The sequence below is a fragment of the Ictidomys tridecemlineatus genome, chromosome 5 (genome assembly GCF_052094955.1).
Source record: "Ictidomys tridecemlineatus isolate mIctTri1 chromosome 5, mIctTri1.hap1, whole genome shotgun sequence".
Lineage (NCBI taxonomy): Eukaryota > Metazoa > Chordata > Mammalia > Rodentia > Sciuridae > Ictidomys > Ictidomys tridecemlineatus.
In genome coordinates, this window is record NC_135481.1 from 148,556,352 (window position 1) to 148,583,648 (window position 27,297).

A 27,297-nucleotide genomic window follows, 5' to 3' on the forward strand; every position below is an offset into this window, starting at 1 on the left:
GGATTTGCAGAGCACTTAGAACAGTGGCTGGCATTTGGGAAATGCAATCTAAACATTAACAATTACAATTCCCCACACATCTGTCTCCCATAGGAAATTATTAAGCTCTTAGAGAAAAATCTCATTTATTCAACATTTTTGGTGTACTTATGATGTGGCATTTGTTAGCCAATGGGAACAATGTTAAAAAAAAAAAACTTGGCAAAATGGGAAGACTGTTGAATAATGATTCAAACAGAATGTGACAAATGCTATACTCCAGGAACAAGAATAGTGCAAAAAGTGCAGAGACTACAGAGCAAGTAAAATCTAATGGTCCAGGACAGATGGGGAATTCTTTCCGACCTAACATTTGAGACGGGGCATGAATGAATATGTAGGGAAAATGCTGTGTTGCTAAGAACCATGGCAGGGAAGAACCACAGGTGGGGCTGAAAAGACAGGCTGGGGCCCATTGCACAAGTCTGCATGTCATTGTCTGGCGAGTGTTTGTCAACCTCACCATTCTAGTACAATGGGTGTGCCACATGTAATTTTGAGGAGTCCAAGCAATTTGTTACTAACAATAGATGAAATGTGGCTACCTGACATTGTAAAAATAAATCAGGACACACTCCCAGGGTGTAAGAAAAGAAGCCAGACACAAAAGAATACATACTCTAGGATTCCATTTACATAAAAGTAAAAAACTAGGTAAAGCTAATTGATGTTTCCTCAACTCAGGATATAGCTGTCTTTAAGTGTGGATAGTGACTGGAAGAAGAACTCAGGGGGACTTCTGGGTACCACTAGTGTGTTTTGACTGGGGTGCTGGTTCCACTGTCATGCCATTTCCGAAAATTCAACATTCTGTATATTCACGAACAGCTTTTCAGTGTCTTTTATGCTTCAAGTTAAATAGAGTATATTCATGACACTTTATGCTAACTTGCTTTTATTGGGAGAAGGATTACAGATGGCCCTCTGGGAATCCCCTGGGAGCTCACTAGGTAGATAAATATTGCTCATTACCTGTTCCTTTATGGCCTAATCTGAGAACAGCTTGTGGATGCTCTAAAAAACCAAGTATAGTCATCATATAACCAAGGGTCACCTTCAGCAACAGCAGGGCTTGGCATGTGTGTAATGAACTAACATGCACTCAAAAGTCAGTTACACATTTGGCACTTCTACCAGATTGCTTTCCCCTCATTTTATGTACAATAAAGATGGTGGTTTCTTATTAACCTTATAAAGAAATGTAGGCGCAAAACACATCTGCATTTGTAAAAGTTATAATTCATTCAATATTTATGTATCCTAGGGAACATTGTTTTCTCAAGTTTTTTATTAAAAAATTTTTTTAAACCCAGTTACAAGCAAAAGAGCACAAAAAGATACTAGAAGTCAAATCCATTTCAGATCTCTCTCTCGAGGTAATCACTGTTATCTCTCTCTCTCTCTCTCTCTCTCTCTCTCTCTCTCTCTCACACACACACACACACACACACACACACACACACACACACACACACACACACATTTTGGAGGTAGTATTGAAGACTGAACCCTGGGCCTTGTACATGTTTGGTAAATGTTCTACCACTGAGCTACATTTCCAGCCCCTTTTATTTTGGGGGGACAGGGTCTCTCTAAGTTGAAGAAGCTAGCCTAAGCCTAGCTTGCAAACCTTCTGCCACAGTCTCCTGAGGTTACAAGCATGCACCACTATGCCTGGTTTCTCTTACACATTCTTAAATACACATTTTGTATGGTCATCCCTCTGTATTATGGATTCAATCATAACAGATTGAAAAATTTGAAAAAACATTACATCTGTACTGAATGTATATAGACTTTTTTCTTGTCATTATTTCCTAACACAGTGTACACAGTATTTACATAGTATTAGGTATAAGTAATCTAGAAGGCTGTGGGTAGGTTATGTGCAAATAGTATGCCACTTTATATAAGGGACTTGAATACCTGTGAATTTTGGTATCTTGGCAAGATGTGTGTGGGCGGTGTAGGTACTGAAACCAACTCTCTGTAGATACCAAAGGATGACTATATAAATACATGGATGTGTATTACTCCTGCCCCACTACTTTTCTAAATAAATGGGTGCCCATTATATCCATCTATTTTTACAAGAGATGTTTCACAGGTATACATTCCAATGATATTTTAAGTCTTTTGTGTTTTACAATGTGGCATTGAACATCCTTGAATACACATTCTTTCATGTGCTTTTTAAGTTATGATAGAGCCAAGCATAGTGGCATATACCTGCAGTTCCTGATCCTCAGGAGGCTGAGGTAGGACAATCACTTGAGTCCAGGAGTTCCAGATCAGCCTGGGCATTTCAAAAAATAAAAATATTAAAATAACTTATGGTAGAAACTGAATGAATGTGTATTTTTATTAACAGTGTACCAACAAACTTTTTGACCTCTGCATTTCTATTTGATTAACATGGGCACCTAATTATTTTAATTAGCAATATTCTATTCAGTTCCACTGACCTCTCTATTTCTACCTTAATAAGTATTACACTGTTTTGATTACCATATATAATCAATATTAAATCAAATATTAATTAGAAGATAAACTTTAATGTCTAGTAGATTAAGTCTTCCTTATATTCCTTATATTTTTCTAAAAAGGGGACATCATTATATGTCCTTATATTTTAAGGACATCATTTTAGATTGCTTTAATGACAGAGTCACCAGCATAACACAATTGCTGCTCATATTACACAAATCTAATAAATATAAGAAAAAAATCCATGTACTGCTTCTGTTCAGAAAGACAGAATTATACATAACACAATAATTTTAAATCAGAAAATTACCTGATTAGAAAAAATTTTTAGAAGAATCACTTTAAAAGCTGGAGGCATCACGATGCCTCACATCAAAACACACAGCAAAACTATGGTAATAAAAGCAGCATGGGACTGGCACACAGACCAATGGAACCCAATAGCAACTCCACAAATTAATCCACATGTTTACATCCAATTGACTTTCAACAAAGGTGCCAAGAACAGTTACTGAAGAAAGGATAGTCGTTTTTAATAAATGATAACTAGAAAAACCGAACATACATATTTAGAAGAATTTAGAAGAATGAAACCCCTACTTCTTACCACATACAAAGATCAATTCAAGATAGAGCAAAGATCTAAATGTAAGACTGGAAACTATAAACTACCAAAAAAAAAAAAAATAGGGGAAGTGCTTTAAGATATTTTGGATAAGACCTCAAAAGCACATACAACAAAAGTGAAACAAGGGAAATAACTGTACATCTGATAGGCGACTAATATCCAGAATACACAAAGAACACAAACAACAGCAAACAAACAAACAACAAAAACAAATAATTCAATTAAGAAAAATAGTCAAAATACCTGAAGAGATCTTTCTCAAAGAAAGACACAAAATTCTAGACACGAGGGTGGGTCGGGGAGGGCAAGGGCAAGAGGACTCAAGTTTGAGACTAGCTTCAGCAATTTAGGAAAAAACTCAATAACTTAGTGAGATCCTGTCTCAAAATAAAAAGTAAAAGAACTGGGGATGTAGCTCAATGGTCAAACATCCCTGGATTCAATCCCCAGTATTATTAGAAACAAGAAGACATGCAAATGGCCAGCAGTATATGAAAAAATGTTCAACCTCTAAACATCAGAGAAACGCAGATCAAAACCACATGAGATAACATGTCACCCGAGTTAAAATGATTATTGTCAAAAGAGACAAAAAACAAAACCAGAAAAACAAACACTGGAGAGGATGTGCAGAAAACTCTTACACAGAAAAAGAAATATTGGAGAGGATGTACAGAAAACTCTTATATACTATTGGCAGGAATGTAAATTAGTACAGCCATTATGGAACATAAACAGTATTGAGGTTCCTTAAAAAATTGAAAATAGAACTACCATATAATCCTATCATTGGGTCTATAGCCAAAGGAAATGAAATCAGTATATCAAAGAGATACTTGCATGCACATGTTTATTGCAATATGGTATACAATAGCAAAGATATGTAGTCAATTTAGACATCCATTAATGAAAGAATGCATTAGAGGTATATTATATATACACAGTATACACATAATGAAATATTTTCTCATTAAAAATAATGGAATCCTGTCATTTATCAGCACCATGGATGGAACTAGAGGACTTTATAAAAGTTAAATGAGCCAGGACAAAGACAAATGCTGCATTTTCTCACTCTTGTGGAAGTTAAAGAAATTGATCACATAGAAGTAGAGAGTAGAACGTAGGTCACTAGAAACTAGGAAAGTAGGAGGAAAGGAGGGACAGAGGTTGAATAATGAGTACCACAAAATCATTAGATGGGGAAATTGGTTCTAATGTTCTACAGCATAGGAGGTAACTATAGTCTACAACAACAAACATTTCAAAATAAGTAGAAAAGAAGAATTTGAAGGTTCACAAGACAGAATTGATAATTTTGAGGAGTTGGAGATAGTAATTACCTTGACTTGCTCAATATACATTATAAACATGTATTCAATTATAATACTGTGCCACATAAATATCTACAAATATTATATGTCACCTAGAAATTTTAAAAAAACAATCACATTCATACAGTGGATCATGTTCATACAATAGACCTTCATTCCCCAAATCCATGTCCATCTGGAACCTGTAAGCATGATCTTATTTAGAAAAAGTTCTTTGCAGATGTAATCAAGTTAAGACAAGGTCATGCTGGATTAGAATGAGGCCTAATCCAATGACTGTTGCCCTTATAAGAGGGAAAATGGACATGGACACACATGCCATGCCACGAGTAACACAGATACAAAGCAACGGACCTCAAAGACAGCTGGCAATACCAGAAGCAGGGAAGGTTTCTTCTCCAGAGCTTTAAGGGAAAGCATGACCATGATGACACCTTACTTTGGACTTAACTGCCCTCAGAACTTGAGAGAATACATTTTAGTGGTTTTAAGTTGTTAAGTAGGTAGTAATTTGTTATGGCAGCCCTAGGAAACTAATACAATGAACTGTCCCAAATTGTATGTGCTTGAATCACCATCAATTTCAAGAGGCATAAAATTATATCAAGTGATATGGCATTTGATGCATCTTTTCAGGCACTAGGCTGCTTCCAATAGGCAAAAAGAAAGACTTCATTTAGAAAACGCTTTGGTGGAGTTTTTTTTGTTTTGTTTTGTTTTGTTTTTAACTGTTATATCATGGAAACACAATTTATATTGAGGAAAACCAATTAATGAAGTCAAATGCTACTGTTTCACAAAGGGCTCACACTTTTACTACAGAGTGCCTCTGTACATTTTAGCAACTTCAAAAGTGCAGCTGGATTATATGGGAAGAGATTTCTCTTTTGCAAACGGCAAATGGCATCTTGTAGCTCTTTGAAACATTTTATTATTCTATAAAATATTCTTGCTTCGGAGACAGTGTTATTTGGGGCTGCTTCACAATCAATGAAGGAAGTAGTAGATTCCTTTGCAATCAGAGGCCATGATTGAGGCTCATGGTTAAATTCCTTTTTATCCCTGCTTAACCCAGCTGGATCCTGAATTTTCTTAATTGCTTCTTGGTGTAAAGATGTTTGTTCACTTTTTACTAAACACTGGTCTGTGGATTCTGCTTCAGAATCATCAGAGTCTTCATAATCTACCAGACTGTGAGACGCCTGGGGGGAAGACAGACTATGATCCCCCATGGTATGGGTTTCCTTGGATATCACAACCTGGTTCAGTGGTTCAGAAGAATCACCAGAAGCCCTGGGGACCCAAGCGTGTCCCTTTTTGTGACTATTAGGAGCAGTCAAATGATGAGGCAGTATGGAGTTGGTGCTTCTGTCTTGGACTAGTGAGGGGACACAACCACAAATATTTATGCCATATTGAGATTCAGATGCATCAAAGAACTTACAGATAGTGAAAAAATTATCCCAGTCTTTTTGCAGTAATTTTAAATACCTAACAAAATATTCAAGAAAACAGGTTTCTGATGAAATCAAAAAGTCAAGAAGAACTATAGAATCAAATCCTATATTTTTTAGGAAGAAAAAGAAAATACAGTGAGGATTATAACCATTTTCATGGGTGTGACGGATCCACATTTCCTTTTCTTGGGTCAACCTTTTCGTAGCCTCACATTCTCTGAAAATGAAGGTAATGGTGAACTCAGATTAATGACTTTTTATAAACATAACAGTTTTGACAGATTTAATTCACATGCCACATATTCACCTGTCACCTTACTTTTTAATCTACCCATAACTTTAAAAGAAAAAAGTTCAAAACCAATCCTTTTCCCCACAAACTCTAAGAGAATTTGACTTAATAAAACAAAGTCCACTGTCTTAGGCATTTCCACTTTTTGTCTGCCTAACAGAAGTCTTGCCATCCTTTATCCTGACATCAGAACCCTTCATTCTTTTGGGCAACCAATTCTATGTGGTAAGGTAGAGATAGAACCTAAACCAGTTCCCCACTCTCCTCAGCAGAGGTGGGCAAGTAACCCAGACTGACCCATCAGTGCACTCATGATCCTTGCTGGCCACAATGATTCGTTCTGAATATGGGACTCAAGTGAGCTATTCAGATCTCTGCTGGGAATTTTACTTGAGATATGAAAGGTGATAATTCTAAGACTGAGGTAAGCCTGATGAGCTGCTAGTAGCTCATAAAATATTCTTGCTTTGGAGAATATTCAAAAAGAAAGACTTCATTTAGAAAACCCTTTAATGGAGGTATTTTTGTTTTTAACTACTATATCATTGAGACACAATTTATATTGAGGCAAACCAATTCATGAAGTCAAATGCCACTGTTTCACAAAGAGCTCACACTTTTATTACACAGTGCCTCTGTACTTTTTAGCAACTTCAAAAGTGCAGCTGGATTATATGGGAAGATATTTCTCTTTTACAAATGGCAAATGCCTAAAGTTAATTCAGAATTGTGAGATACCAAAAAGGAGAAGTAACTGATGACAATTTAAATCCTTGATGCCAACTAAATCCCTTAAGAACTCCTCATAGTGAGCCAATAAATCCTTTGTTTGTTTAAATCAGTTTGAGTTGATTTCCATCATTTACCACCAAAAAAATCTTTAATATAACTACATATTTTTTGAAAGTATGTATGCCATAAGTATATGCCATTTGGGACACTGAACTGAAATGAACAGAGAAATTCACATATAAAGCAAATTTAATTCAGAGGCTTCCTCTTTCTTAAGAAGTCAACTTTGAATACAATTAAGATATGCTCTTATAGGCCTGTGCATTTTCAGTATGAATTTTTATTTTACCATTTTTGAGCCTAATTCAAATCACATGCAGGAATTTTGTGTTCTTGATTAGAACCTTTTGAAAATTGGCCTCAAACACTTGGTCTGAAAGCAGCCACTGCCAGCAGTGTCATAACACAGCAAGTACTGGCAGCACAACGCTGCACCGCCGATCATTAGTGAGAAATCCCTTTCTCCCAGGCCAAGAAAGAAATGGAAATAAAGCAAATACTTTAGGGTTTTAATAAAGCAGAGCAGAAATGGTGGAAAAGGTCATCAGTTATTAATTTCATAAGCAATTATAGATATTTGCCACAAGAAGATATTGCTGTTAAGTGCAGCTGTTTTAATAAAGTAGAAACAGAGTCAGTATGAAATGTCACCAGTAACAAAACTTCAAAATTAATTTTACATACTTGCCTGAAGAAGGTATAAGTTAAAATGTGGCTGTAGATTACAGTGAAAATATAGAACTGTTCCTTTGATTATTTATAAGTCAGTACTTATTTTTATAAAGGAAAAAAATATCTTACAGAAGTTTTATACAGAAATGTAAGTCTCAGAGGTGAATAATGATCATACCCATCAAATGTGATTCACAGAAGTGAATTAGCTTACCCCTAACTACACAGGTAAAGCAGACATGCAGACTATATAGGAACCCAGGTTTTCAGATTCCAGCCCAGTTCTATATCCCCTGCCCAGTCTGCCAAGTTATCATAATAATACAAATGTAATCTTGTTTGCGTGTAAGGCAAGATTAAAGAAAGGAATTGGAACTTAGGAGGAAACCACAAGATCCACCACCCAATTGATGGAAGGTAAATAATACACTCAGCACATTTTCTGAAATGTTTCCTGCCTTTTGGCTTGCGGATAGTTCAATAATTACTTTAAACTCACTAACCTGGTCAACTTTAGGTAGATGCCCATTGATGCCTTGGCAGCCTCCAGCATGTCATCGTCTTGTTCTATGAATACCCTGGACAGCCATTCACATGGATTATGTAGTTGCAGTGAGGGCTGAAGGTGAGGCTTTAAGAAGGTCAGTAACTCAGACATGAACCTGTGTAAATCAACTTCAAAAAATGCAAGTTTCTAAGTGTAGGCAATAGTTTATGAATACATTAATAATACCTTGCCTATATACAAATTTCTAATAAAGTACCTTAAAGTGCTAGATCATAATTCACACCTTCTAAAAGTTATATAAATTAGGGAGTATTTCTATTTTATAAATGAGGAAACTGAGGCTCAGAGAAAAAAAGTGATTTAGAAAGATGCATTTAAAATGTTAGCATGCATTTAAAATGTAAGCATGCATTTAAAAATGGCTATATGTCTATTTGGCACAAGTGACAAATAAGTAATTACAATATAGCTGAGAAAAAAATTACATGGTGATCTCTTGATAAAAGCATATATATAAATGATGAAAAAAGGTCTTTTCACTGGATACCAAAGCTGCTTTTTACTAGAGACAATACAACCAAGCAAGTTTTTCCTTCAAAATAACAGAAAATATTTTTTTGTTGTTATTTATTGAAGCATGTAAAGAAAGTTCTGCTTAATATTAAGCAAAAAATATCAAAAAGGCTTATGGAATTTTTAAACTATGAATTATACAATAGATGCCACCTAGTGTTCCAAATTGTAACTACAAAAATTATAACTAATAAGTAGTTATTAAAAGCTCAATGATATCCAAAGCAGTCCAGGAAAGTCACTGTTTACAATTTATGCTTTTCACAGTAGGCTGTTTGGTAGACATTTACTGTTCATTTTTCTCAAATGAAATAGAGGACATGTATTCTCCAACACCTACACTGAAAATCATACTTTACAAGGCTCTTTGAACACTTGATTTATCATCTTGGAAATTATATGGAACAATTTCTTCATCAATATAACTTCTCATACTTTAGTTTTAATTTGATTTCTAATTATCAGCAATCCACATAAGTAGATAATACTACATTCATGAATGATAATATAGATAAAATACAAATATTTGAATATGAGTTGACTTCTATCATTTATTATGAGATGACTTGAGAGTAATTTTTTTTGGCTGAAGTCATTTATTATGCTATACACATTCAGTTAGCCCACAAAAAGCTGGCATGTTCCTTAAGGTTATTTCTTTTGGGGGAAAAATCTTAAATTAATGGAATTCATACTAGTCCTGAGATTTGATAATTAAGAATTATTTTACTGAAGTAAATAATTATACATTAGTTTGCACAAAAAAAAGGGATTTGGAGAATTACCTTTCATTTCATTTGTTGAGGTATCACTTTGAAATTTGATTTCTAAGGATTTCATTGTAATTAAACTTGCTGCTCTAAGGATCACATGATCTGGACCACAGAGATATGCACATCCAGGCTGAACTTCATCACCTCCAAAGCAGGAAGGTTTTCTATGAACAGACAATGTCTTCAACAACCCGAGATGCACAGCTTGCAAAACAGCATTAGCTAAAGCCAACATGTCCGTGTCTAAGTGATGATCTGGCGATATCATGGCAGGAACAGAGCCATGACACAGGTCTTCGCCCACTTTATAGAGAAGGCACTTTTTGATGAAAATGATCAACTTTCTTTTGACAAAAGCCTGAATAGGCCAGGTAAGAACATCTAGCACACAAGAAGGTTTCAAAAATAAAATCCTTTGGCTCCTGCAATGTAACTTCAGGTAGATTCTGGAGGCTATGAGAAGTTCGAGCAATTCCAGGAAACATACCAAGCTGTTTATTATTCTAGAAGGTTTCTGACAGTTTTTAAAATGCTGAGTGAATAAGGAATCATAGAACACTTCAAGAGTAGTATCAAAAGGAGTCAGGAACTGCTTTAAAATTTCTGCAATTATAAAAACAGTAATTATACACAATAGGGAAAACAAAGCTTTTTAAAATGCAATTTTATAATTCAATTTTTATAAATATCACTTCATAAGAGAAAAGATAGGTTTGGAATATTTACCTAGAGTATGAACAAATGAGAATACAGAGATTAACAGTTATTAACCATGATTAACATTCACTTTACAAACACCAATAGCAGCAGATAATAAGTAAAAGCTTTATTTTTTTCCTTGTAACTTTTTTTCTTTTTAAAAAAGTTATCCTTGGGCTGGGAATGTAGCTCAGTGGTAGAGTATTTGCCTAACGTGTAGGAGGCCCTAGATTTGAACCCCATGGCATGTGCACACACACGCAGGCATACATACAAAATATGGAAAGATTTTTTTTTTTATACTTCAAACAGATCATAAGTAAGTTTTTTTTCTTTGATTATAAATATAATGTTCCTGGAAGTTAGATGATGACTATTTATGGGACAATGTAATGTGTACCTGCTTTTTCTGAACACGTATCTTTAAAGATTTCTTTCATTACTGCTGTAAGAGTCCAGAGACAATGTATTGCTTCATCACTCTCAGAATATCCAGAAAGATTTTTTTGGCAAAAAGCAATCCAGGAATTACTTAACATTATCTATAAGGAAGAAATAAAAAAATCTTATGATTTAGTACTTTCTTTAAAATCATAAATTACCTATTATTCACAACTATATACAACATTGTTTACTTGTTTGCCTAAAAAAAACATGATAACATTTGGTTAATCAAGAAGGAAGTAAAACATCCTAATATTCTTTAAGTGAAGAAAATCAATATATCAGAGAAATAAAGGAAACATGCCAATATTAGCAATCTTATCTCTAGGTGGTAAAACGATGTGTAGCTTTTATTTTGTTCTTTATACTTTGTCACATTTTTCAAATTTCCTACTACCAATAACATCTTTTTATAATCAGAAAAAAATGTTATTTTAAGAAGGAAACAAATCATTTATAGCTGAAAGAAGTCAGTAGATGCTTAGAATTGCTTATTAACTAATTCACAGATAAGAGGATAACCTGATTCTAAATGTATCGATATATTTTTTCCATTATGCTGAGGACCATTCTCAAAATTAACTTATATTAGCCACTGAAAACAAGCTTAGTCTCAAACAGAGGTGCCTAAACCTTTTTTGTGGAGAGGGGTCTAACCTACTTTCTTGAGAATGTGAAGAAAGTTATGGCCTCTGATGTGAAACCCACCTTTTAAGGTTAAGAATCTGATTTATTATAATTTATAATGTATTTAAGACTTTAATTCTTGATGTAAGCCACCACTGTATTATTAGATTCTTAGATTTTTGTGGACTTCACGTTATTACGTAAGCAAATACTTGATTAATGCAAATACCTGAAGGTGTAAAATCAAGTGTCAAAGAACAACTTTGAAAATATTAGAAGAGAAATAATAACATACTTTGATCACTTAGCTTACCTTTTCTCTCAACTGGAAATACAGAAGCAACGCAAGGCACTTTGCGGCCATGTGAGACAACAATTTGTCTGAATTTTGGAACATGCAGATCTACAACCAAACAAATACATGTAATCATTACTACTGAATGTTCTTAAAACATTTATTTTAAATTTTTAAGTCTTCAAAATCGATAAAAATTGGCTTACCAATTTAGAATCAATTTCATTTGACTGCAAAAGAATTTTAATTATATCTCTGTATTTCTCTTTTGCATGGATCTCAGTTTCAACAGACAATATCCTGGTTACCATCACTTTGATCACAGTTAACTGAAGGAGCATCATCTCCCGGGCATCGCTCATCTGAGAGTGTCTCTTCACACAAACAGGTGCTTCAGGAATGGTAGACACCCTGATGGAGGGCAGCTGATGCTGGCCCGGCACAGCATCGGTGTTCAGCCATTCTAAGGAACTGGCTGCAGAGCAATCTTGGTTTGAAAGTGCTGGGTTGAGGTAAAAGACATAATCATGGCTGTCATCTTCAAGTATGGTTCCAGTAAGTACTTTTTTGTATAACTGTTCTAAAACTTCACAGAAGGTTTTCATTTTGATATCCAACATCAATCTTTAAGATGGCTGATAACTCCAATTTGTAAATACTGATCTTAGAAATGTGATGAATCTCTATAATGCTTCTTCAGTAAAGCCTAAAATAGAAGAAGTAATTTTAATATTGAGTGTAATATTCATATTACAGAAAGACAACTGTTGTTTCCACTTAACCACAAAGTCTCAAGTAAGGGTAATATTGGTTGCTGAATTTCTAATATGGAAATTCATAATAAGAACATCACTTTAAGATTATAATAATGAGCCAGGAATGGTGGCACAAACCTGTAATCCCAGCTGCTCCGGAGGCTGAGGCAGGGGGATCACAAATTCAGAGCCAGCCTCAACAAAAGCAAGGTGCTAAGAAACTCAGTGAGACCCTGTCTCTAAATAAAATACAAAATAGGGCTGGGATGTGGTCTCAGTGGCTGAGTGCCCCTGAGTTCAATCCCTGGCACGCCCCCAACCCGAAAAAGACTATAACAGTAAAATGTATGCTTTCTATATAGACTTAAGGGCAAAAAATTAAGGGTGATTTTATCACAACAAAAACATCAACTTTCTTCTAACACTGCTCATTGGGTTGCCAGGGCTCAGTGCTGTTTACATTTGTAGCTAGATTACTCTGTAGTCAAGAGCTGTTTTGGGCTCTGTAGGATGTTAGGCAACATTCCCAACTTCTACCCCTACATTCCAAAGCACTCCCAGGCTCACCCACCAGATTCTGACAACCAAAAATGTCTACAGACATTGTCAAATGTCCCTTAGGGGCAAAATCGCCCCAGTTCATTGGGGTAACTAAAATTCATTAAACTTAACCTCCAATTTATAGATGAAAATGTGAGGTTAGATTGCTATATGGCCAAACGATATTATAGCTATTGCTCATTAAGTTCCAATTTATAACATAAGATAATGGCAAGAGTCTTAATTATCACCTATTTAAAAATATTTTTCAAATGTCTCAAGAAAAAGACAAAATATGAAGCGAAAGTAATCCAAACATGAGCAAACTGTATTTGTAGCTAGACGTAAATTTAGACATTCCAGTTGTCTAGGACTTCCTGGACATGATGAAGACCAGGAAGAGGAAGGAAATGGACATTTAAGGTCAGAAAGGACTTTTAAGGCACAGAATATGGGTCATTGACTGATGGGTCAATATCAGAGGAAGCATGTAGTATAAAGACTTTGGCATAAGCAAAGATTTACTGAATATCCTTCTAATGGAATACTGGTGCCTCTGGGAATGACCTGATCCTATGGGGGCTTTGACCCTTTCATTGCCTTTGAGCTATTTTGCATCTCTTAACTGTAGATAATTGATACAAATGCAAGTAATTCTTATCCATAGACAAGCAAATAATTGGTTTTGCTTCTACCTGTAAACATTTTAATATTCCTTTACTCCATATTAACTCATGGTTCTCTTACTTCTCCCTGAAATGGGCTGTGACATCTGCCTGATTCCCTCATGAACTAAAGAGTTTAGTAAAATATGTAATAATTGTTCATTTTATATGGGTCATGATTTTGTCCTCTTAAACCTTACCTTTTAACAAAACCTTTTCTTCTCCATCTTGACCTGTGCATAAATGCTGGACCCATCTTTAACCTCTTTCTCCAGAAGAGACTTTGAAGATGACCACTTACATTGGACCTCACTTCTACAGTGTGGCCCACCAACCTAGCTGTGGTCTTCCACCTCTTTACACTGGCTTCTTCCCCCTATTTAGCTTCTAAGAAATTTCAACTGTTGGCCACCCCACCAGACAAAGCTGTCCTGTTTCAGACCTCTAATACAGAGATAAATACAAGAAACCTATAGATTTTTAAATTATGAACAAAGCTTTGGTAAGTTTTCTGACTCCTACTTTCAAGCTGCAATATACATTCAAGATGATTGATTAATATATATAAATAATGATAATCTTTTTCCATCTGATAGCATTAAATTTTATCAGAACACTGTGCTCCCAGAAAGCAGCTATAGTTAAGAGCACTGTGCCCCTTTGTATTCCAGGAAGAAGCCAACCAGGAAGGATTGGCCCCTGTCCTTATTCCCAGGTAGGACCTACCTCTATCCTCCCCTCATGACTCCTTAGTTTTTATTTTTTTTAAGGTGAGGGTCTCTCTAAGTCGCCAAGGCTGGCCATTAACTTTAGATCCTCCTGCCTGAGACTCAAGTAGTTGAAACTACAGGTGTTGAGTGGTACACCGCTTTCTTTGTTCTATAAAAATCTCTTCCTCCTCCTTGAGAGGTTTCCCACTGAAGAACATTCTCCCTATTGTGATAGCCTAAATAAAATCATCACCTTGGCTGTTGTCAGTTATATATCAGAAATTGGTTTTCATATTCTACTTCAAATTTTATCTACTTCTAATTTTATCATACTTATTTTTCTTTATTTTTTTAGTTTTAACAATAACATTTCTTCTCAATAAAACTACTGATACTTTAAAATAGAATCTTTTAGGCTTCAATCAATATTATGTGCTCAACTCATTAAAAATTTTAGCAACAAATGAAACTATTTTTATTTCAATCCTACATCAATAAAAATACTTCCGATGATATTTCTATGGGTCATAAATTCTTAAATTTTACCATAAAGGAAAATGAATTTGCTATTTGATCATTTCTATGGGCATAAAGGACAAATTTGTACAGTGCAATCTTTCCAGCATACAAACGAAAGTGAGCATCAATAAATAAATATTTCAGAGAGAAAATAACCTGCTTTCTGTCATGGTAGGACCCTGTGCTATGAGAAAGAAATCAGGCTGAAAAGTTGTAAACTTTAAACTAAAAATACAGATTTAAGCCAGGTGTGGTAGCAAGTTTGAGGTCAGTCTCAGCAATTTAGTGCGACCCTCAGTAACAGTGAGGCATTATCTTAAAATAAAAAATAAAAAGGAGTAGCGATGTAGCTCAGTGGTAAAATACCCCTACGTTCAATTCCCAGAACCACAAAAAACAAACAACCCAGACTCAAATGGACTCTTTGAAACAGAAGAGAAATGATGGGGTCACAAAAGACTAATGGTCAGGCAGATGACAAATGAATGAGGACCAGTTGCTAGGTTGCTTCTGTTGGGACCAAATCAAACATAAACCTTTCTTAATTACACTGTTTCTTAAAATATTTATGAGAGACCAAATAAATCTGCACTAAAATAAATGTGGGTAGCCTGTTGAAAATTGAAAACTGTAGATTTTCTTTTTAAAACAATTGTAGTGTTAAATGAAAGGATGAAAATTGAAAAAGCAAACTAGGGGGATGAACCAACTACTTTTTTTCCAGAAATGCCTGCTCTGAGGTTGGCACATGGCAAGCTGCATAACCATGCTGGCCTGGAAGAAGGCGTACCCTTCAGACACCAAGCTTGTAAGAAATGAGAACAAAGCAGCAGGCCACTCTGGATGCTGTGAGGCTTTGAAACTGTTCATACATAGTAAACAAGAGAGGCCTGTCTAGCCTGGAAAGGGAGTAAATAACTAGAGGGGTCAAATCAGGACAAGTGAACAAGCAGTGCATCTCTTGGTATCTACAGAACATGCCTCTTGACAGGGAAGAGTAGACTCCCACTCCTGGCTGCCTAGGAAGGTACCAAGACAAGTTAGAAGGCAAGTGCGGTTCTTCAAATTTCCTCTGCTGCCACAAAGCCCAGAATGACAGGTGAATAAACTTCCTAAGAGTAAGTAGTAACTCATACAGCCTAATCTTTGACCTTCCATTCTACTGGGCATACCATAAAACAGAATACCAATCCCCAATCATTTTCAAGGTTCATTACTATGCAATTTGCCAATGCAAACCAAGATTTAATTTTTTTAAAGAAATATTCAGCAGCCAAAGGCTTGATTGATTCAATTTTTATATTAAGTTTTAGTAACTACAACAAACCCATCAGGTCCTCAAGAAAAGTTGCAATGATCCCACTTCGACATCAGGTCATCAACAGCTTACAGGTACTATGAATCTAAGTGACTGAGACTGCGATTGTACTACAATTAAAATAATTTTAATTTTCTACTAAATTAACTCAAAATAGATGCAAAACTTAAACTTAGCCTTTTAGGAAAAAAACTGAACAAAATCCTTGGGATTTAGGGTTAAGTAAATCCTTGACTCTAAAAGCACAATTCATAAAAGTAAAAATTGGTAAACAGGACTTTGACAAAGTTAAAATAATTTGCACTGTGAAATATCATATTAAGAGGATGAAAGGCAAGATATAAACAGAGAAAATATATGCAAACCATGTATCTGACAAAGAGCAAGTACCTAATATATATAAAGAACTCTCAGATGGGTAAGACTTATGAACAAATATTTCACTAAAGAGGATACAGAGGTGGCAAATAAACACATGAAAAGATGGTCAAACTCATTAGTCATTAGGAAAATGCAAATTAAACCTACAGTGAAAGACCATTCTCAAAATAGCTAGAACAAAAATCAGTGACACCAAATACTGGTAAGAACATAAGAGAAACTGGATCCCTCTTATATGACTGGTGAAAATATTAACTGATACAGCTACTCTGGAAAACAGTTTGGCAGTTTCTTAAAAAGCTAAATCTGTACCACAATGTCCTCCACTTGGTGAATGGGTAAGTAAACTGGAATGCATCCACACCATGGAATACCTTTCAGCAACAAAAAGGGAAAAATTATAGATACGTGCAAAATCAAAGGAATTAGATTGAAGGGGAAAAGTCAATCTCAGAAGGCTGTGTAGTTCATAATTCTATTCTTGAATGATAAAATAAGGAGTGAAGAACAGATTAGTGGCTGCCAGCTGCAAGGGAGGCCTCCTCTCCTTCAGTGGGTAGGGTTATAGAGAGTAACAGAGGGATCCTTGTGATAATGAACTGATAGGGACAGACTAACTTACATAGATGATAAAATACACAGATGATAAAATTACATAGAACTAAGTATACATTCAAATGAATATAAGTAAACTCTGAATGAGATTGGTGTTGATGACAAGATCCTGACTATGCTGGGAATATAGCTCAGTGGTAGAGCATTTGCTTAGCATGTGGGGGACCTAAGTTCAATACCCAGCACAGAAGGAAAAAAAAAAAAAAAAAAAAAACTTCTGGCTGTGACATTGTGCTAAGTTAGCTCCATAGGAGGAAACTAGGTAAAGGCTACATAATATCTCTCTGTACTGTTATTATTTCTTAACAACTTGTGAATTTATAATTATCTCAAAGTAAAAAGTTTAAATAAAAATTCAACTATTTTGGCTATATACATCAGTCTTTTGATTCTCAGCATTAATGTACAGATTATTTCATTAATATTCATTGTTTTAAAAAAACACATTAGAATTTTGAATTTCAAAATGTCTTAATCCAAAACTAAACAGTATTAAAAAAAAGGTTAAAAAGGTTTTCTTAAATATATTTCTATATAAGACTATTCATTGGAAAATACTCTCATCTTTGATAATTCAAAATTATCAAAGAATAAGCTGCTAGTAATTTAATCCTTTCTACATGGGGAAATTGCTACTTTGGGAGTCTTTAAATTTGAAAAACATCTATTTTCACAGTCAATATTACTAAAAGTCAAAAACTTTCACATATGACTTGGCTACTACAGTTGCTAATAGATTCAATACTGGGCTTTAGCATAGCTCAACAATAGGTTCAAATCTAATCAAATCTGAGAGGCTACTTAATCTAGATATTAAGATATTTAAAGCAAAAGTTGAAGCATTCCAAACAAATGCTTCTTGCAGGATTCTGGTTTCCTTCCCCATCAAAATCAAAATCGCATTAACTATGCCAGAAAAAAACAAAATGGGTGTGGTTTGGCTCTTCAAGAGCACCTCTCTCTACTGTCAAAAGAAGGGAAGGGGACATCTTTCAAACAGCAAGCCATGTGCTGGGTATCTTCCCCTTGGCTAGATTAACTCTTCACCCTTCTCAGTGCCCAAATAGACTCCATTAGGAGATTTGGGGGGCTGCAGAGAAGGAAGGACACTTTCTCAACGACTGGGAACTGAACTTCTCCTTACCCTCAAGCCTGACAGGGACAAGTGGCAAGTACTAGCCCTAGCCTGAGGGTGTAGCACTACCCCTTCTTAAAACAATCATGCTCAAAGTTTAGCCTGTCAGTATCACTTAAAAGGCTGTAAAAAAAGACTCCATGGCCCAACCTAAGGGGTTTTAGGTGTGGTAGCTCTGCAATGAGGCCCAATAATTTGTATTTTAAACAATTTCCCTAGTTATTGTTATTACTTTTTTTTTAAAGTTCAGGAGATCAAACCCAGGGCCTTGCACATGCTAGGCAAGTGCTCTACCACTGAGCTACACCCCCAGCCCAGAACTCTTAAACTCAAGTGTTTATAAATTGTCTTCCAATTAAACTTTTGTCCTTGGATTCTGATAATGGCCAAAAATTTTATTTAATTTTTAAGTATGAAGATAACAGCTGGCAATCCAGTTATAGATAAAAGGCTCAGAAACTTACGTGGTTTTTTGTTAAAGTAGTATACCCAATAAAAGCCTTAGAGTCAAATGGCTTCACTAAATCAAAGTCATCACAGGGGCAAATTATCTTCTAAACCTCAGTCTCTTTCTGTGTTCAAAGGTCATATAATGGTACTCAGCTCACAGGATGCTAGGAAGGTTAAATGAAATCCAATCCTGAAATATCCACCTTGGGATCTGTCTGATTCCTTTGCATTTCTGTGTGTGGTATTAAAAAGATGAACATGGTTTATTTTGAGAAAGATAGTCCTCTTTCCCTCTTTTATAGGGGGTTGAAGAAAATATTGGTCACCGGATTCTTGTGTGTGTGTGTGTGTGTGTGTGTGTGTGTGTGTGTGTGTGTGTGTAGGATGGCTACCAGATTCTTGATAAGGAAATTCAGTAAGCACTGATAGATCTGGGGCCTCTGGAAAGGAGGCAGGACATGAACTAAAAGATGGGAAACAGCACAAAAGCAAAGTTGTAATCATCTAAACCACATGAAACCCTGAGTAGGCTCAACACAAATCACCCTGAACTGGGAAGATGCAGATATCAGCAAATACAAAGTTGCTGGATAAATTCATAAACAGCTGGTATTAGTTTTAAACAAATAAAGAAGTAGTTTTGTTTTTAGGAGCATGGAATAACAGGGATTGTAGCATTTAACATAAACTACATCATTAGAAAGTATCCACATGTATCTTTCCCAAGTAGCTCCCTTATTTGACCACTCCAAAAGCTAACTTTTCTCCAACATAGCACAAATTGATGTTGGATATCAGAATCAGAGCTTTAGGCTGGGGGTGTAGGTCAGTGATAAAGAGTGCTTGCCTACCACATACCAGGCACTGGGTTCACTCCTCAGCATCACAAAACAAAACAAAACAAAACAAAACAAAACAAAACAAAAAGAATATCCCCACCAACAAAACAAAACAACCATAGTTCATTGTCAGAAGAAATCCTGGAGAAGGTCTAAATCAATCAAACTCTTAACACTGGAATTCCCTAGAAGGCTTGTTAGAACACAGATGGCTGAGAGTACCCCCCACCCCCATTGAGATTCTGATTTTGTGGGTCTCAGGAGGATCTAAGAAATGGACCAGGGACTACACTTTGAGACTCACTGATCAAACTATCCATTTTTTTCTGATGAGACTCTAAGTTGCTTAGGTTTATATCAAATTGTATGAGTACTAAGTATTTTAAAAATGGAAACCCTCCTGAGTATCAATATTTTTTTAAATGCAACTTTTCTACTCTTAATTGCTATAATCTGGTTTTGTTTTAAGTGGTCCTTCAGAGTGAAATCCTTCATTGAAAGGTTTTCTATACTCATTCACTTTTACCAGTCTATGCTCTGTTCAATCTCTGCAGTCCTCCTATCCTCCCCAAATCTGCCACCAGTGTCAGGGAGAATTTAGTGAATGTCTGTATGACACTACCCAGATTTTACTGAACTGTTGAGTTCTTTACAGACAATTTGGTTTTCAGTTTATTTAAAAAAAAAAAAAAAGGCTTCCTCAATGAAGTAGTATACACTGAAGGTACACATGTAAGGTATATTTAAGTAGCATACATCTAAGTTACAAGTGTTTTCACTTATGTGACTCAAGGGGGATGCTAATACTCCCTTAGTCTCCTTGAAAAGTTCTTTCCTGACTCTGGACCTTGATACTGTGCTGTTCCTTATGTCTGGAAAAGCTCTTCTACCCACTTCTCCTTTAGCTTTAAGCCTAATTATTTATGACTTTCTCTGAAGTCCCGCCCTCTTCTGATGTTCTCAGTCTCCCAGTACTGATGCTGTGCCTTATAGAACATGTCACAATTGTATTTTAATTTTTTGTTCAATAGGTTGAACCCTAACCCTCCCATGCTAGATAACAATTCAGTAAGAGCAGTCTGCTTAGTTCATTACTTCTCCAATTTCTAGCATAGGAGGCACTTATATTTGTGGAACATATTCCTGAAGAGAAATTTAGTAGCATATACATCTATAATAATATTAAAATATGCTCCAGTGTGTTTTTGTCTATCGGTACCCCCTCACTGGGGATTGAACTCAGGTTCTTTGCATGAGGGAACAATGTACCATTGAACTATATTCCCAACCCCTAATACCATGTAATTTGTAACTTCTGAATTTTAAATTACAATAAAAATTTCAAATAAAACATATATAAACACAGTATATAGTAGTATCTATAGCAGGAATTGAGTTCTGAGCTCATTCGGTCTTTACTGTATACCTGACAATGTGCTTAATATAAGAGGTACACATTAAAGTCACATCTTAAAACGATTGTGGTAAAGAGCAAATTAAAATTACCCTTGAAGAAAAAAAATCCCTGAAATTACCAGGTCAGCGCCCCAAGGAACTCAAAAGGTATGAGTTAGCTTCCTTTCCTTCAGTACTCTTTATGCTGGGACCATGGTACCAAGATCTACAGTAGAATTTCTCTACCCAGCCCCATCCCTGCTTCCTTTCAAATACAGTTGACCAGATAGCTAATGGGATGTCAATGTACTGCATGTGTCTATGATAGCTCTAATTCATTAGACCAGGTCCCTCAATAGTCCCAGAATGAAATGTACTGTCAATCAGAGCATAAACTACTTATTCTCTCAACTAACAAGTGCTTTAAGGGCCAGGATGTAGCCTCCCAGGTGGTGGTTCTAGACCTTTGAAATCACTGGAACAGTAGGAAACATCCTTGAACCCTGGACTCTCCAGAGACCAATTAAATCAGAATTGCTGCATTGGAACTTGGGTGTTTCCAGCCAGAGTTTAGTCAGAATGATGCATGGCATTTTTGCCAGAGGGAATGGTTGAAAGGTGACCCTGCTCCGGGATTAGGGCGGCTCCCAGATTAGGGCGGATCCTGCTGCTACTCTGGAGTTCCCATAGAGTTCTGAGAGGGGTTCTGAGAGAATTGGCACACGGAGCCTGGTGGAGCGAGTGTGTGTTCCCAGAAAATGTGTGTAGAGTGCCCATGACAGTTCGGGAATAAAGAGTTGCTGTTTGAACCTAAAAGGCTGTGTGGCGGCTCGGTTATTTTTTGCCCAGCCAGACTGCGGCACTTGGGCATTTTACAAATTATAATTTTTTTCTACTCAAGGAATAAACTCAATTCTGGTTGAATAGAGTTTTATGAATTAAACTTCAGAAATATTTATTCCTGAGTTACTTCATTTATATGTTGTAAAATTAGTGCTTCAAACTCTTGTCGATTTGATGTTATCTAAGTGAATAAAAATGATGTCTATTAAAACCTAATCAATGTTAACTTGTTAAAAAAAATACTCTGTAACCTAGGGCAGGGTGTGGAACTCAGTGGTAGAGTTCTTGCTTAACAGATAAGAGGACTGAGTTTGATCCCCAGCACCCTGCAAATGAAACAAACAAATCTCTGCATATGTGCAGTCCCTGACTAGATCTGCAGCAATGCAAACATAACAAAACAAAATTATCTCCAAGACCTCTACTATCTAAAGTGTTTTTAAATCAATGAAAAGTTCTAATTTAAGAATTAGAAAATTTAATAGCACAATTTAATAGGCCATTTAATAATATCTCTCAAACACTTGAAAAATACTTGCAACTTGATCACAGGATTTTATGGGTAATCGAACCCAGAGGTTTGAGCCTGCTGGGCAAGTGCTCTACCAATGAACTATATCCACAGCCCAACAGGACTTTAGATGAAGAACAAATGGCCAAAAATATGGAAGAGCTGACAATCAGGAAACAACTCAGTGATTAGGTCCTTCACCAAGAGTTCATATACATTCATCTTTCAGATGAAGCAGTATTTAGCAAATACATTGAGCTGCATGAGTGCTGTGACAGCTATAAGACAATATGTTCTCCATAACCATTTACATATTTATATATCTCTTTCTCTCCCTCTCTTTCCTTCTTTTGGAGTTTGAAATTTCCTGATTTTATAATTAGTACATATTATAAAACTTAACTTATAAATACATGAGCTATTAAAAATTTTTTCAAGAAATTTAGTTTAAAGATCTACTAGGCATTTTCTGTGGTTCTGGAGCTTGACAAGGGCTTTACCACTGAACTACAATCCCTGTCCTTTTTAAAATTTTGACACAAGATTTTGCTAACTTGCCTAGGCTGGCCTCAAACTTGCAATTCCTACTGCTTCAGCTTCCCCAGTAGCTGGGATTAAAGGCATATACCAGCATGTCCTTCTCAATAGTTTTTTCTTTCAAATTAATAATTCATGAATTGAGAAGGTGTTCCAATGAGCTGAGCAGGAGAGAAAAACAAAAAAAATGGATTGGTCATTTCGAAGTTATTTTCCTTATCAGGTTAAAAAAGAGGGGGCATCCTTATTTTGCTAGCTCAGGCACACAGGGCCCCTTCTGATTTGTTGCTGGGCATCTCCTGTTTTTTAGTTCTTACATTACAGGCATCTAACACAGGTGACTCTGTTCTGGTTTGGTCCAGTCTGTTAATAGGGCCTAACACAGCAACATTGTTGCTAATAAGACATGAATACACACACGCACACATACACACACACATTCACACACACATACATTGTATTACTATTGCTAAAAAAAATGTGAAAATCACTGGATCAGATGATTCCTAGATTCTTTTGCTACTGTGAAATTCCATCACCTGAAGAATATTGGAGGCCTGGTGTAGAGATCAAGGTTCCCTGTAAGGAAACTTCTCAGGATTAACTTTATAGACAGAATGAACAGATTAAGTCTAGAAGACAAGTATTGTTGCAGCTATGTAAAATAATAAAGACAAAAATAAACTACAAAAATATATTTAGGCCAGCTACACAGGAGACTGAAGCAGAAAGATCCCAAGTCTGAAGTTGGCCTGGGCACACAGCAAGATGCTATCTCAACGAACAGACAAAAAACTACAAGGTAGTATAGTTGGATTAAAGGTGAGGTCTTCTAAATGCCTTTCAAATTTCCTGGGAAGTTGTTTTGCTTTTATAATAAATTAGGAAAACATCATGGTAAAGTTAAAACCATCTAATTTACTATAATTTAATACCATTTAATTACAAATGCTATTCTGATTATTCCTAAAATTACAATAGTTTCTAACTATATTTCACCTATCTATTTTAAGGAAAAAGGGAAATTTAGAGATTTGAAATATGACTGATAAGAAGTATAATGAGATTCAAACTAAAAATGATTTAAAAAATTGGAAGTTCTACACCCCAAAATATATGGTATACATCAAAGTGTTTTTATTTTGTTTTAGGAAGAGTTACCTCATTTTAAATGACATATTACTGTTTTAGACTCTTGTTGAGATCTCTGTTTTGGAACTGCTTGCAGAGTTTGGCGTTTATTCTTTTGAATATACAGTTATATAACTACACTTTCTAAAGGGTTTTAGCTTCAAGAAACAACCAGAAATGATGAAAATTCCCTGCATGATTTGCAACCTGGCTCTTACTGAACCCAACTTTTAGGTTTTCTAATTCAAGCAAATGGTTAATAAAAAGATGTTCTAAAAATTTGTATTTTCTGAAAAGCCTTACACAGAACAAGAGAACGAAATCTTTGGCACTCGCCAGATATGCATATTAATTTAACCATTAATCTATAACATTCAAGTGCCTTCTCTATCAGTGTGAGATGTCAGATTTTAAAATATACCATTTTACTCTCCTCTCCCTACTAATCTATTTTTCCCACTTATAATTTCATTGTTGGAATTCTTGGCCAAAGGGGAAAATTCCTTATAATAAAAATAAGCATATGTTCATGTGGATAACTATGTAGTGGAACTCCCTCTTTGGAAGGTCCTACTCAGTCACCCTTAATGGATCCTCTTCCTCTTCTGGTCTCCTATATGTTGGGATCTCTAAGTGTTCAGTCCTCTCTATCAATTTTGTGGACTTTCAATGTCTTTAAATATATTTTTTCTGAGCTTTCTATAGATGCTCCTTGACTTACAATGATATTATTCTTGATAAATCTATCATGAGTTAAAAATGCATTTAATACATTTAACCTACTGACATCATACTTTAGCCTAACCTCCTTAAACATGCTCAGACCCTTACATTTGCCTATAGTTGGGCAAAATGACCTAACATAAAGCCTATTTTATAATAAAGCATTGAATATCTCATATAACTTATTGAATACCTTATGGAAAGTGAAAAACAAAATCAGAATGATTACATGGATACAGATGATATAGGAGGCATAGACATAGACTGGCATTTTGTAGATTTGATGGGATACAAAACCACAAAATGCAATATCCAAAAAAATACAGTATGCTGTAGAGTACTGGTAGTTTCCATTGGTGATCCTGTGGCTGACTGGGATGTGGTTCACTGCCACTGCGCACCACTGAGAGAGTACTGGACTGCATTATTGCCAGTCTAGGAAAAGACCAAAGTACAATTTGAAGTACAATTTCTACAGATACTTATGGTAAGTTGAACCACTCCAAGTCACATGTCTGTACTCAAGTACCTTCTGGAACCCTCCACTTGGCAAATTCAACTCTTTGTCTCTTCCCTCAAACTTGCTTTTCTCCTATACTCCTCAGTTCAATATGACTTCTATATTTCCTTGTTACCCAAGCTAGAAACCTGGGCATCTTCCAACCCTTCCCCATCTGTCTTCCCTCCATCCTCACTGTCATTGCTGCATTTACCACTTTTATCCTAGACAATTGCAATAGATTCTTTCTTAAGTGGTTGTATCTGGCCCACCTTACATCCACTGCCTTCTGAAAAAATGTTTACTTTCTTTGGGATAAAGTCAAAGCCCTTTAAACATGGCATTACTAGGTCCTCTGAGATCTAACTATTGGGGTCTCCTCACTTCTGAGACCACAAACTAAGCTCTATGCTTTTTCTAAGGTCCCTAGAAATTGTGCACTTAAGAGACTACCAGGCTGTGTGTAACCCATTTTTTTTTGACTAAATCATACTCAACCTCCACCCTCCACCTTCAACTTGGAAACCATTACCCTCAGAGAGCCTTTTACATATGCAAGTCAGGATCAGGCAGTCCTGCCATATAATCCATAGGTTAATACCACAGTATCTGTTTCACTGCATTCTCCTCAACTTTGGTTCTTTGGTTCCCTCCACATTTGATTATGAGCTTCTCTGGGCAGAACTGAGCCCTGTTTGTCCACATAAACACGTAGATGACTCACATGGAAGGCACTAAGCAAATATTCTTGAATAAATGAATGACAGTGTAGAAGAAAATAGGAGAGAACAAACTTAAGTGGTTATGATTCCCACCTGCCACAAAATATCCTAATATATCTAATTACATAAAAGTAGTCGATACATTATAATACTTCCTTCATATTCAATCAAGTAGGTATTTTACTTTTGAGGATACTGGTGGGAGTCAAATGTCTGATGTACTGGGTGACCTTAGTCTGAGACATCATTTCTTGCCTGGACAAGTATAACAGCTGACCATATTTGCTGTAATCCAGCGGCCCACCAGTCTTCTCTATTGAGGAGCCAGTGGTCTTTTCAAACATAAATAAGAGAGTGTCAAAGCAAACAAGGTGCTGCAAGATCCACAGCCTGTCCCACACCTTCTAATCTTATCAATGCTCTCCCCCTACCCTTTACTCTCTGCTTCAGCTACATGGATTTTTTTCTTCAGTTCCTGTAAACAGCAAAGCTTATTCCAGCATCAAAAGCTTCTGATTCACTCTACCTGCAAATTTCTTCCCCTACAACCGACATGGCTAGCTCTTTGTCATTCAGACTGCTGCTCAAATGTCACTCTAAGACCCTTCCTGACTACCTAAAACAACCCATCACGTCCTCGCAAATTCGATCCTCTTATTTTGCTTTTAGTATAGACTGTCCCTGATCATCCTGTATTAGTCTCCCTTGATGAAATGAAAACACAAGTGATTGCCTTTCTCTTGTTTTCTGTTGTCTCCTCAAAGACTGGAACAGTGCTTGGCCAGTAAGTACTAGCGAAATGAATTAACGCATTTAATAAACACGTCTTCATGTGCCCATGTTACATGTTTCCCACTCTCCCGTTACCTTCACTCACAGGAAACCGTGGACCAGAGGATCGTTATCCTTTCAGGAAAGCCCTTGAGCCAGCACCGCGGTTCCAAAGACAATGCTACCTTGCAGCCTCCGGGAGGCATCTTCAGCTTGGTAGCTCACCGGGTCTCTGAGACCGACAGATGCCCCAAAGATTGAGCACTGGAAGCGCTGAGGAGAGGCGGCGGGTCAGGGCCTTTCCCTCCTCACTTTGTGGAGACTGCTACCTCCCCAGCTCCGGTACCGGACCCTCACTCTGCTGTACACACGTCTCTCCTGTCACTCAGTTCAACGACCGTTTGGGGTTACCTGTCCGGGAGCTGCCTCAGGCCTCTCGGCCTTCGCAACGCCATTCAAGTTCACACCTGTTCTTTCAGGGCCACCGTAGTTCACGGAATGTATACGCTAATCCACTCCTCCCGCATGCGCACAGCCACCATTCGGTGTACAGTGTCTCTTAGCAACCACTTCGAGTCCCTCTGCCAGGGGCGGAGCCTTGGAAGCCTCCGCGGGGAA

At 36.3% G+C, this 27,297-nt stretch overlaps 1 protein-coding gene across 4 annotated transcripts; it reads right to left on the reverse strand.

Annotated features, from left to right (window-relative positions):
• Window positions 1–3,987: 3,987 nt before the first annotated feature.
• On the reverse strand, window positions 3,988–27,280 carry Lins1 (lines homolog 1). 4 transcript variants are annotated; one of them, XM_078051261.1, is made up of 7 exons: window positions 27,147–27,280; window positions 11,827–12,326; window positions 11,639–11,728; window positions 10,655–10,796; window positions 9,568–10,158; window positions 8,205–8,376; window positions 3,988–6,162 (listed from the first exon to the last, which is right to left on the reverse strand). In XM_078051261.1, exons 2-7 carry the CDS (start codon window positions 12,238–12,240, stop codon window positions 5,283–5,285), a joined length of 2,289 nt encoding a protein of 762 aa, XP_077907387.1. In that variant the 5' UTR covers window positions 12,241–12,326; window positions 27,147–27,280; the 3' UTR covers window positions 3,988–5,282. The 4 variants fall into 4 exon arrangements, with proteins under 4 accessions (XP_077907387.1, XP_021578533.1, XP_077907386.1 ...); XM_021722858.3 differs by having other exon boundaries at window positions 26,786–27,280; XM_078051260.1 differs by having other exon boundaries at window positions 26,776–27,280.
• Between the last annotated feature and the right edge of the window lie 17 nt (window positions 27,281–27,297).